At 38.8% G+C, this 12,029-nt stretch overlaps 1 protein-coding gene across 8 annotated transcripts in view; it reads left to right on the plus strand.

Moving 5' to 3' along the window:
- The window catches only part of ELAVL4 (ELAV like RNA binding protein 4), a 93,192-nt gene that overhangs the window by 28,242 nt on the left and 52,921 nt on the right, over positions 1–12,029 (plus strand). For 7 of the 8 annotated variants that reach the window (XM_006919174.2, XM_006919170.2, XM_006919171.2 and 4 more), the window contains exon 2: positions 11,661–11,901. In XM_006919174.2, the coding sequence (XP_006919236.1) occupies positions 11,661–11,901 (241 nt within the window). Of the gene's footprint in view, positions 1–6,634; positions 6,644–11,660; positions 11,902–12,029 lie in introns of those variants that run through there. The other variant, XM_006919175.2, reaches the window with a different exon arrangement.

Here is a 12,029-nt window from a genome sequence, read left to right on the forward strand (position 1 = left end):
GTTTGCTGTGAGATCCTTTACTCTTTCTTTATGCACAGAGGACTAGAGATTCGGCACTCGTTTTCTTAACAATATTACAAAGAGGGTACCCAATGAATTACAAGACACAGACTCCATAAAACAAAAGCAAACCCATCATACAGAGGACAGAGAATATTAGTGGTTCATTGTCATAATAAAATATTTGCCTCAAAACAGACAAATATTCTGATAATTAGTATTTATGATTTTATTTTTTTGCCTCTGCACTTTGCTTCTTATTCATGAGATTTTAAATAAATATGTATTAGGATGATTTCCATATGGGGGGAAGAGAGAGAGAGAAAGAGAGAGAGAGAAGCTTACAAAGCATGGCATGGAATGCTGCTTGACAGTGTCATACATTCACAAGATGTCCTTGAAGATGGAGCACAGAACAGAGATCAGGGAATTTTGGCAGCTGCGGTTGGGAAAATAGATGGCTGTTGTGTGATTGGGCAGATCCTGAAAGCAGGCTCCTGCTCAAACCATGTAATTAAGAAAAGTGGGAGCTTTTGTCCGAGTGCAGAATGTTCATAATATCAGAGTTTGTCAGCAGGAGCTTTTAGAACGGATCAGTACTTTTCACTCCCTGATCCAGGGAATGGTTTTCTTATAAATCATCTTCTCTCCTTGCTTTCCTCTCGACGGTTCCTGCCAGGCAATAAAGCAGACTTAGATTGTGACCTTGCTAATACACAGTGATTTAGGTGAAAAAGAAACCAAACCAGAGATTGTTTTAAGAAATGCAGTTTTTATTCATTTGGATTCCTGCATGTCCTCTAATGTAGGAACAAACAGAGTGTGGCCAAGGAGAGATCCTGCACGAAGTCTCTGGGAAGGAGATGGAATCATTTTTAATGTTGTGGTTCCAAAATGGTTTGAAGGACTTGCCATTTTCTTTCTTTAAAAAAAAATAAATAACTTGCTTTCATATTATAAAAGTGCTATATTTTCATTGTAAAAAAAATTGGAAAATAAAGGTGAGACAAGTATAATAATCATCTCTAATCCTACCATTTATTGTTAGAATTTTTATTTTTCCCACCCACTCTGCGCATGTTTTTATAATCGAGATGATCAATTTTTATTTCACCTTCTTTCTACATTGACCATTTCCTTATGTCATAAAAACCCATTTTAAACATAATTTTAACAATTGCAGAATACTACATCATAAAACTGTACAATAACGTACTTAGTCATCTCCCTTGTTGAGTCCTTAGGTTATTTTTTCACTCTTCCAGATACAATTTTCTTAATATATCTTATTGTGCATACTTTTGGCCTACAGAATTTTGGATTCTTTTTCTAGGTTTCAGAATGGATCATTTGGTCCAAAACTATGAACATAACGTTCAGAAACATTGTACCAATATATAGTTCCACCAATAATGATGAGAGAGACTATGTCATTGCACCTTAAAGCTTGGCAGTTGCGAACCTTGAATTTCTACGTTACCTGTAAACATGTTGTCCACAGACAATTTAAAGACATGCTTCTCACAGCTCAGGATCTGCATTCTCATCAGCACGAATTCATAAGTCCAGCTTTACTTGCACCCATCTGCCTTCCCAGAGGGCATCCAGGAGGAATGGTAGTCCAACTACCTCCCTGAGATAGGTTGAGGAATAAAGTTCTCCTATCAGGTCAAAAAGTCCTTTTTCCTAAAGTTTCTTTCTTATAAAAAAAGGAGGGAGGGAGGGAGGGAGGGAGGGAAGAGAGGGTCGAGGAAGGAAAAAGGAAACTTTTGCGTGTATGCCCAATCCTTGGAAAGGAAGGAAGGAAGGAAGGAAGGAAGGAAGGAAGGAAGGAAGGAAGGAAGGAAGGGAAAGAAAGAGAAAAGAAAAGAAAAGGAAGGAAGCTAGTGAAGGAGGAAATTAAAAATAAAATTTCAAGTGTGATAAACCAATTTTTAAATTTAAAACCACCCTATCAGAATAAAGTTCAGGATCTTTTCACTAATAAACGCGTAGATATAACATGAGGCTGTGAATGGTCCATGGGTCTCATTTAGCATGGCCACTTACACATGCTTTAAGGTGCTAAGAACTGTTTCATTTCATTTAGTATCTTTAGCTTCAGAATGCCCCCAAATAGGTACTCCCCCTTGAATTGCACAATTGGAAGAGCCATTGGCACTATACAATAACTCTTAACAAAGAAAAAGTTGCTTTGTACAGATTTTTCTAGATACTACCTCTGTTCATCTCCATTCTCTTCCCACCTCCACCCCAACTATGTTAAGAAAACAAGTATCATTTTTCAAAATAAAAAATATTTTATGTAGATTTCTGAAGAATTTAATCTGAGTGTCCATAAAACTTAAAGTCAGAGGCATTACCCAATGCTTTAGATCATGATATAGATATGGAATAACGCAATGCTTTTTACAGTTGAATCTCAGTGAGTTTGCTCACACTCTGAGCCATTAGCCAGGCGTTTTATAAATATACAATATTTATGTTTCCATGAATTGTGCCACTGGCTATTGTTTATGCATGTCATCAGAACACAAGTCGGACTTAATCAGTCTGTGGGCAGTTTTACAAATGATTCATTAGTGTTCTTTGTGTGGAAGATGAAGATAATATATTTACCATCATAACTGGTTCCCATCCCAACAGGTACTCATAGCTTATTATTAAGCATTTTGATATTTTGTCCACATTAAACATTCAGAGTTTGAGGGCTTAAGGAGTAGGATGAGAAAGGAATTGTTTTCCAGGGTTTTTTTTTTTAATATTATTATTAGAGCTATTATTTTTGTAGGAAGCCTGAGAGCTTGCCCACAAAACTGTACTTATATTAAAATGAAAACATTTGTCTTTTTCAAATATGCTTTTAATAAAGAAAGCTTATTGAAAGTTTGAGATTGTTTTCATTTAGTGGCCATTTTGGAAAAGGGGACTGAGTTGGGAGTGGGCTGGTGAAGGAAAGGTTGGTTGCCTCATGTTTGTAATGACTTGGATGATCAAGCGATCCCCAAGCTCTGGAGAGTTTGCTGTAAGTCTGTTAAAACCAAATACCCAAATACCCAGGGGTTTTACCAAGGCTGTCCCAGGATGCACACACCAGGAAATCATTTTAAGCCCAAACTGAAGCCTTAAAGGAACATTATAAGATATAAAGGGGGCCAGTAATTTATTTAGGAAGAGAAATGTGTGTGATGTGTCTGGGGAAGAAGATTAAAAACTTGATTTTCTGTGAATTTGAGAATAATGCCTAAGAGAAATTAAATGGTGATTACACTTTTCATATCCATGCTGGCCCTGCTATTTTAAGTATTAATGCTTCTTGTTCTCTCCAGTGGCTGCTGATTTTTTAAAAAGCCCTGACTACTACCACTGAGAATACTTTCAGCATGCTTGGTATTCACCTCCCGTGAAGTAGATGCTATTTCAGAGGAGGAATGCCTCCAGCTTACCTCATTTTTACAAATAGTCATTTGTTTAGGACATGGACATTTAGACCGGAAATAGGACTGTCAATTCAGTGTCAGAACAGCATTGGACTAGTCTGTGTGTATATCATTTATGTGCTTTTGCTGAGAATGGGAGTCATCAGAGAAATTTTAGAGTGGACTGCTTAAAAGAAAGGGGTCTATACAATTTATTTTAATTAATTGTTTGTTTACCTGCCCTCCTCTCCCATCTTCTCGACTTGAACCCTCAAGGGCAAGAACCAAATTATTTTTGTTTCCTCAACTCCTAGAACAATGCCTTGGTCTATAACAACATTCAATAAACTTGTGTTGCATTGAGTATACTTGTTTTAAGGATATGCTGAGAATTTATTACCATATAACTTCTTAGAGTAAATAGGTCTTTCAGGTTATCTGTGCATCTGCCCAGAGGTATTATTAAACTGTCAGCATGTTTTCCCCAGTTGGAATTAAATATTTTTTTTCGAGTTTTCTAGTTACCTTCCAGCAGAATATACAGAAACTTGGTTTTGGGGGACATGAGTGTAGACTTCAGCCCGATTCCCCTAATCCAGGGTCTTTGTGAGTCATCACGATAATTTGGTTGGGAGGTGGGTTATTCTCAAGTTCCTTTTTCCTAGAGAGGTCAGATAATTGATCTGAGCCCTTTCTTTGGGGCCCCATTAATAACATGTGTTTCCTTCCCAATTGAATCATAACCAGGAAAGCATTGTGTTTAGAAAAAAAAATATTAACCTGAAGGGGCTTGAGTGAATTAAAGCCTCTTGAAAAGAATGAGAGGAGAGTACGGACTTGATGAACTGATGGACGGAACTTTAAAGAAATATGAAATTGGAGGTTTGTAAGGACAGTTTTAGCATCTTTCAAGGAGCAAGAAGAGAAGTGAGGAATTATTCCTAAAAATAATATCTGTATTGAGGAACACAGAGCCTGCTGTGTAATTTTCTAACTTCAGGGATTTATTTTTCAGACTTTTGAAAAGCAGATGAAATCCAGTAGTTTGGGCTGCTTCACCAGAGTCTAACATACTGCATGTCAGAACTTTATAAGGGTTAAGTGGGAAAAGCCTACAAAGAGAATTAGGACTTTTATTTTTGTTCTCATGAATAATTTAAACCTATTTCTTTAATGGTTTGATGCAGTGACTGCCCTTGGTAAACATTATTCTTCATGCTCTTGGGAGCACTTGCTCTATTATATAAGGGTTAGCCTTCATACATAAATTTTGAAAAGTCCTTCCAACATGGTAAAAGAAAACACCTTTAAATACTCGTTAAAATATTTAATAAAATACCTGTGTGTCTCAGATGTTCACACCTGAGACATGTTTGCAATCAGTACATTCCTTTAGCATCTTTCTCGTTTCTGGGAATGCTTACATTTAGAGGGCGCTCAAAGTAGAATGGACAGTATTTGGAAAAATTATTTTCCTGTGACCTTTTCGGCTCTTTTTTTCTTGATTCTTTTGCTTGAGTTGAGAATCAAGGCCTTCTCTCCACCAGAAAACCAGAAGTTGCGGACTGCCAGGAGCCCCATGCACTGGGCTCTTGGATGATGAATGTCAGTAGTGAGTTCTACAGCAGGGCAGGTTCCTGTAATGTAAACTTGTAAACTTTCATTGCCTTATGAAATAAATCCTGAAAGTGTAAACTATATTAAGATACATAAATGCGATATCATACAGTTTATTGTCAGACTGACATTTTTATTGGAGCAAAGACAGGATGCGATATGGCTGACAGGGTTGGTGAAGGGGCTACCTGTGATATGGCTCTCTGGGCCCTTGACAATGACACTGTCCTCAGTTGTAAGGATCGGCCCTGTAACTCTCTAGCCTGACTTCCCCCAAACGAGCAAATGAAAGCCTTGTAAAGAGTGGGGACAAAGGGAGGTGTAAGAAATTTATGAGCTAATGAAGGAAATATTAAAGGAGGTTTTAAATACATTTTTAGCACTTTAGTACTCAAGTACATTTTTAGAATTTTAGAATGGACTAAATACTGCCAGCGTGCTCAACAGATAGTTCTCCCCGACCTTGTATGAAGAGTGGGGTGGAGGTAGGTTAGTAGGAGGGTGGGGGAGTGGGGTTCTAAACTTTCCAATCAAGAAGTGAAAAGAGTGTTAATCTATGCAGAGGTCCTCCAAAAATGTCCCAGGCTTGAGTGGGAAGAATCGATTTAGGGATTCAATCTGGAGACAAAAGATTGGCTTTAGTGTACGTGAAATGTTTCATGCATGAATATTTTTTTCTGAGGAGAAAGGGCAAAGGCTTCAACAGGTTCTCTAGGGGATCCACGTCAACCAAAGTTTCAGCTCTCCTCCTTGAATGAATAGCTCTTAAAATCTGCATTTGAAATAATATCCAAATGTATGCCTGGTATATAATAAGTACTCAGTAAGTGTTCTGTCTTCTTTTGTTATATGTAAAATGCAGATGACAGTAATACCTTATCAGCTTGTATTTCACAGGGTTGTTTGAGGGATTTAGTGATCTATTGGACATGCAAGGACTTTCATTCAATACTCTATCCAGAACGTGCTGTCAGGGCTTGTTCAACATGCAGGAGATATAGTAATAAACAAAACAGATGTGGTCTCTCTGCCATGGAGCTCAGAGTTCCTGTCTCCATTCTTTGTGAACTGTTAAGTGCTCTACTCAGAAAAGCATAGAGGTAAACACATCTCTACACCTCTATTCAAGTGTATTTCTATGATAAGACCACCCCTCACCTCCTCCCCACCAAAAAAGAAGTAAGCCCTCATCCATGTTTGCATTATCACGAGAGTACTCAGGTGAGATAGTCTATAGACCTGGTCTTAAGTCACATCTCTGCCTCTAACTAGCAATGTGACCTTAGGCAAGTCATTTCTCCTCTCTTGTCCTCAATTTCTTCGTCATTAAAATTACAGGATTGGGCTCTATGGTCCCTAATGTTCTCTGATATCTGTCATGCATCAACACTGTGAACTCAGCGAGGGTCAGCTCCTTGTCTGTGTTATCTCTGTATCCCCTGGCACAGTGTCTGGCACACTGGGGCTCCATCTCTATCCATCTAACATACCCAGAACTAACCATAATGGAAATAAATCTCTTTTTTATGTGCCTGTGACCTGACATGTTCAGAAAGTAGTGTTATAGATACCTTGGGTGCATAACAGAGAGTTATGTGATGGAAGAGGTCATTAGGGCCATTGGGAAGGACCCAAGATTGAGTCAAGGGAGATGCCATGAAGGGCAGTGAGGGTTGGCTGTTTTTTTCAGGAGCACCCTGAGAAAGAGGCTGACCCGGCCTCTGCTTCTTACTCCCCCTCCACAGAGATAAATGACCCTGACAGATAATCCCACAGCTGCCTGTCTGAAGCCTTCTCTCTTGCTTTTGTTGTATATTTTGCAGAAAAAAAAGTGGTGGGAGGGGTGAGGTTAATGCGCTGAGTGTGAGTAATTAGTCATTCAAACCATCGACATTTACAATGACAGGATTTGAGTGCCTACGTTATTGTTCACTGCTCTAAATAGTTTATCCCTGAAATTTTCTGCCTGTATAATGTTTCTTAAAATATATCATGGGAACATAAAAGATTTAATGCAGTGCTTTGTACAGCCATTAGAGTTTGAAGTCAACTGAACCTCCTCAATGCTCTGTCCTGGATGCTGACTATAATTCTGTTCTTAATTGCTGTTCAGAAGAAAGAAGGAAGGCAAGTCAGGAGTTTGGAACCTGGTCAGCTGCAAAGTTGGCTGTGAGAGCCACCAAATGTTTCATTAAAATACAAATGCACCCTTGAATAACTGATTTATTTATTTGCAGTGAAAATTGTACTGTTAGAATATCAAAAACCGTAGGCTGGGGAAGCAAGTGTTCTGATTTTGCAGAGCCAGGCTCTGTGCTTATTGGAGGATGTGCTTCCCACTAACACACATGTTTACCTCTGGTCTCTGTCCCAAGTAGAGATTACAGGTGTCTTCTCTTTAAGATCTACCATGTAACTCTGAAAGCTGTAGTTTCATATTCTTGGGTTTGAAATCTTTCTATCTTGGCACCTTCTCTTATTTTCCAAATAATAGTTTGAAATCCTCTTGGTTCACTTGTATGTCAGATTTTATTCTGATGTTTTACATTTCTGATTCTTTTTGTAAGCCTGTCTTGCATCCTAGGATGCATCATTAAGACCAGTGAGGGGTCTTATTACACGAGGTATATTAACACATTTGCAAATGTTTCTCAACTTTGGAACTGTATGTTTTTGTTGAGGAAACTCTGTGTGCATGTGTATTTTTATTGGTTCCTTCTGAAAGCACAAAAAGATAACTGTGTAGTGTGTATGCATAGCAAAGTGAGCTCCATCTCCATTAGGTGAGAACGACTTGGCCTACGTGTAGGTGTGTTTCAATTGGATTAGCTCAGTACCAAACATTGCATCTCATGGCTCCTTTTCCAAGGTTTGGGCCCATTTCAGATGGTCTGATGTACAGATGGGGCTCAACTTCAAGAGTCAACATATATTAGGAAATCCACGTAAGATGTAAGGAGATCCAGAAAGCTGACGGAGGAACTGAAATTACTTTGCTGCAGATTTGACACTTCCTAAACCTTACTGGAGCAGGGAGACCTGTGAGATGTTCACCTGGACAAGTGGCTGGCTTTCACCACATGTGTCTGTGAGGTGAGCATCCAATGAACAAAAGATGAACCTGGCTGTCAGGTGACCTTTAACAATCTTGGTCCCACAGAGTCACAACATGCTTAGGTATGATTTACATTCTTTCTCATACTCCATCATTAACACACAAAAAGCTGCCACAATACAGGATATTTTCTAGGTGTTTGTGGGAGAGCCTTAGAATGGTAACCTGAGAAAGGTGGAGAGCAGGGAGGATGTTCTAAAGATTATAGGACAGGTTTTTTTTGCCATTAAATCAAAATGTAATAGTTGGGAAGCTCTGTGGTTCTGCCAGCCAAGCCTCTTGAATTGGATAAACTCTGTTTTTCAAGTTCCTTATCGAGTTGGCAGTGCTCCGTATGTTTGTTGCCTGGACACCTGACTCACTTAAGCAGTGAGACGACACAGCAAATGGAGGTGCTGCACAGACCCAGGAGGCTGGACTACTTGGCAGAGCAGATGCCTGCCTCCCAGCCAGGAGCTGTGATGATGCTCGACATCATCTCCATTGGCATGACCCCTCCCCTGGGCACAGCTCCCTCATTTTATCCTGGACCCTTGCCTCCAGGCAAGAACAGCCGAATAGGCTTTGGTGGGTGCAGTTTTTATCAGTGCTGAGGAGAGCTTGATTTAAGATTCTTCTCAGGAGCTCTTTACTTTCTACTTGCTGTCTGGACTAGCCTTCCAGAATCTCATAGTTGACCTGAATCCAAGAAGAAAGTTTCTGGTGATATGATAAAAGTTACTTACATGATGGTAAAGAATCTTAGAAGCTCCCCATCATCCTCAATCTGCCTTATTTCCCTGATGCCTCTTGAGTCTTCTTTTTCTTGGTTTCATTTCCCACTTGTGATCATCAGAAGAGGAAACAAGTGGAGTAACACTCACCTGTGTAGGGCATGATGAGGAATAATAGCTATGATGACTCTAAGCACTTTACATTGTAGGTACTTAACTAAATACATATGTGATCTTATTCTGACGATAACTCTGCATGATAGGCTTTATTCAAGTTTACAAAGAGAAAACTGAGACTTGGAGTATTGAGGTAACCTGCCTGAGACTGCACAGCTAATAAATGATAGAACTAGAATTTTAAGTCAGCCATTGCCTTGCCTAAAAACTCATTCCTTTTTTACTATTCCACTGTGCTTCTGATGAGAAAATAAGTAAAAACGAAATGAAACCAAAAAAGAGTCTCTGAATGTTGATGAGGATGTGCAGCAATTAGAACTTTCATACTCTGCCAGTGGGAGTGTAAATTGGTACAACCACTTTGAAAAACTGTTGACAGTATCTAAAAGCTGAACATACATACAACCTATGACCCCAAAAGTAGACTCCCAGAAATATTCCCAACAGACATGTGTGTGTATGTACATCAAAAAAATGTACATAATACTCATAGCAGCATTGTCTATCATAGTTAAAAACTAGAAGCAACCCAAATGTTCATCAACTGTAGAAGAGATAAATAAAATGTGATGTTTTCATACAACGGAATTCTATACAGCAGTGAAGAAGAACAACCCACCATTATATCTAACAATATGAATGATGCCCAGACACAATGTGTTAGAAGCCATAAAATAGTATGTATGGTGTGATTCCATGCGTAAAAAGTTCAAAAACAAATAAACGAAATATACAGATTAGAAGTCAAAATAGTGGTTACCTATTGTATTAGTGGTTACAAGTAATAGTGATTACCTATAATGGGAACACGAGGAAGGCTGTAGGGATGCTAGTCATGTTCTACTTCGTGGTCTGAAAGGTGGTTTCTCTGGTATGAGTTGTGTTCAATTTGTAAACATTTTTTGAGTTGTACACTTAAGATTTGTATGCTTCACTACATGTGTATTCTATTAAAATTCTCCAAGAAGCCAAATGCTAATAATAATGGAAGCTACTAGTTATCAGATGACAGCTAACCTTTGGTTTTCTCATGTATAAAATGTAGAGAATATTAGAATATGCCTCATTGCCATCTTGTCAGGAGTCAATGAGAGAAGTCACATCAGGTGATTGGCAGAGTGACTTTAATAAATATCAATGATTGTGGTTATGTTCCCCCCGCTATTCAGGTGCTTTACATACATCGTGTCAGCAGATCCTTCTTACCACCTAGCAAGGCAGACAGCATTGTTCTCATTTTTCACATGAGAAAAACAAAGTCTCCTAAAGTTTAAGTTTCTTCCCCAAGGTCACACAGCTAATTAATGGCAGAGCATGATTCCATTTCCAAGGAGTCCATGATCAATTTCAGAGGAAACAAAAGCTGTATCACGAAGGATGAGTAAGGGATAGTGGTAGGATAGGATAGAAAAGTGGGACTGATAGGCTGCATTTGAGGCCAGGAAAATTGGGTGCAGGCCCAGACTCTGCCCCACTTTCCCATAATGACAAAGACGTTGCTGGATATCTCCAGAATTCATCTCAAACATGAGAGTTTTGAACTAGATTTTATTCCCTTGAGTCTTTTCTGGCTCTGAATTTTTGTGAATCTCCATGTTCGTCATACCATACAGGGAACCTTCATGAGCTTAACCCCGTTTTCAATGTAAAACCTCATTCTAGCATCATCTTCTCAATACTTTCCCTGAATCCCCTATCTTATTAGCAGGGTTGACTGCTCCTCCGCTACATGTCTATTGTCCTGCAAGCCGTTTGTCTGTCTGTGTCTGCCATAGACAGTAAACTCCTTGAGGGTAGAGACTAAGATTTATTCATCTCTTTATTCCCTTGCATGCTGTCTACCTGGAACAGTTCACACATTTGTTTACTTAACTGTTTAAATCCAGGGGAAGTCCTTTTTGAGTATGTGTGAGAGGACAGCCTCAGGATGTGCTGGATGAAAGGTGAAAACCTAAAGAGAACTTTTTCTTCTTGTTTTTTATTAGAGGTCCAGGAGAAACAGTAACAGAGTGGCTGGGTCAAAATATCATTAGATGACTTCATAGCTCCCCAGCATGCGCTTATGAAAGTTTGATCAGTGATTAAGCATCAGTGAAAATCTAAACCCTTCTCATATGGAATGGCCCTACTTAATTTAATGTCATTTTGCTTTATGAGATAGTTAATAAACAGGTACTGTATTTGATCTTGTGAGTGTAGCCCTCTATATTTAGCTTTTTCAGCTTTAATGGAACTATAATTTTAATCATGATTATTACTTTACATTTTAATTATAATTTGGTATGGCTTAAGTATACATTTCTGAGAGTGATTGTGTAATGAAAACAGGAATTAGCTTTTCATTAACAAAATAATGGGAGAGTTCCCACTGCATTCTAGTCTGTGTTCAAAATCTATGGGCTAGCCTAAAAATAGCAAGGGAAGTTTAACATTTTGGTTTAAAACATGCTTCTAAATTGGCTACGCTCACATCCCAGTCTCTTTTACTCCATTTTGCTTTATCTTGTTCCTTTCTTTTTCAACAAAAAAAAACGAAATTAAATTAAAATTTTAAAGAGACTTTAATTATGTCTTTGAGATTTCAAAAGGCTTATTTTTATTATTTTTATGTTTGTTTAGATAATTAGCACCATGGAGCCTCAGGTGTCAAATGGCCCGACATCCAATACAAGCAATGGACCCTCCAGCAACAATAGAAACTGTCCTTCTCCCATGCAGACAGGGGCAGCCACAGATGACAGCAAAACCAACCTCATAGTCAACTATTTACCCCAGAATATGACCCAAGAGGAATTCAGGAGTCTCTTTGGGAGCATTGGTGAAATAGAATCCTGCAAACTCGTGAGAGACAAAATTACAGGTATGCTCTTCTTCAATATTCTAGGCTTGGGATTTGCAGCTACGTTTTCCCATCAGATGTGCAGACCTTAGCAGAAATGCACAGGCATGGTGAGGCACCTGAGTGTCTGCAGCATGGATCTTGCATTC

The sequence above is a fragment of the Pteropus alecto genome, unplaced genomic scaffold (assembly GCF_000325575.1).
Source record: "Pteropus alecto unplaced genomic scaffold, ASM32557v1 scaffold25, whole genome shotgun sequence".
NCBI classification, from domain to species: domain Eukaryota; kingdom Metazoa; phylum Chordata; class Mammalia; order Chiroptera; family Pteropodidae; genus Pteropus; species Pteropus alecto.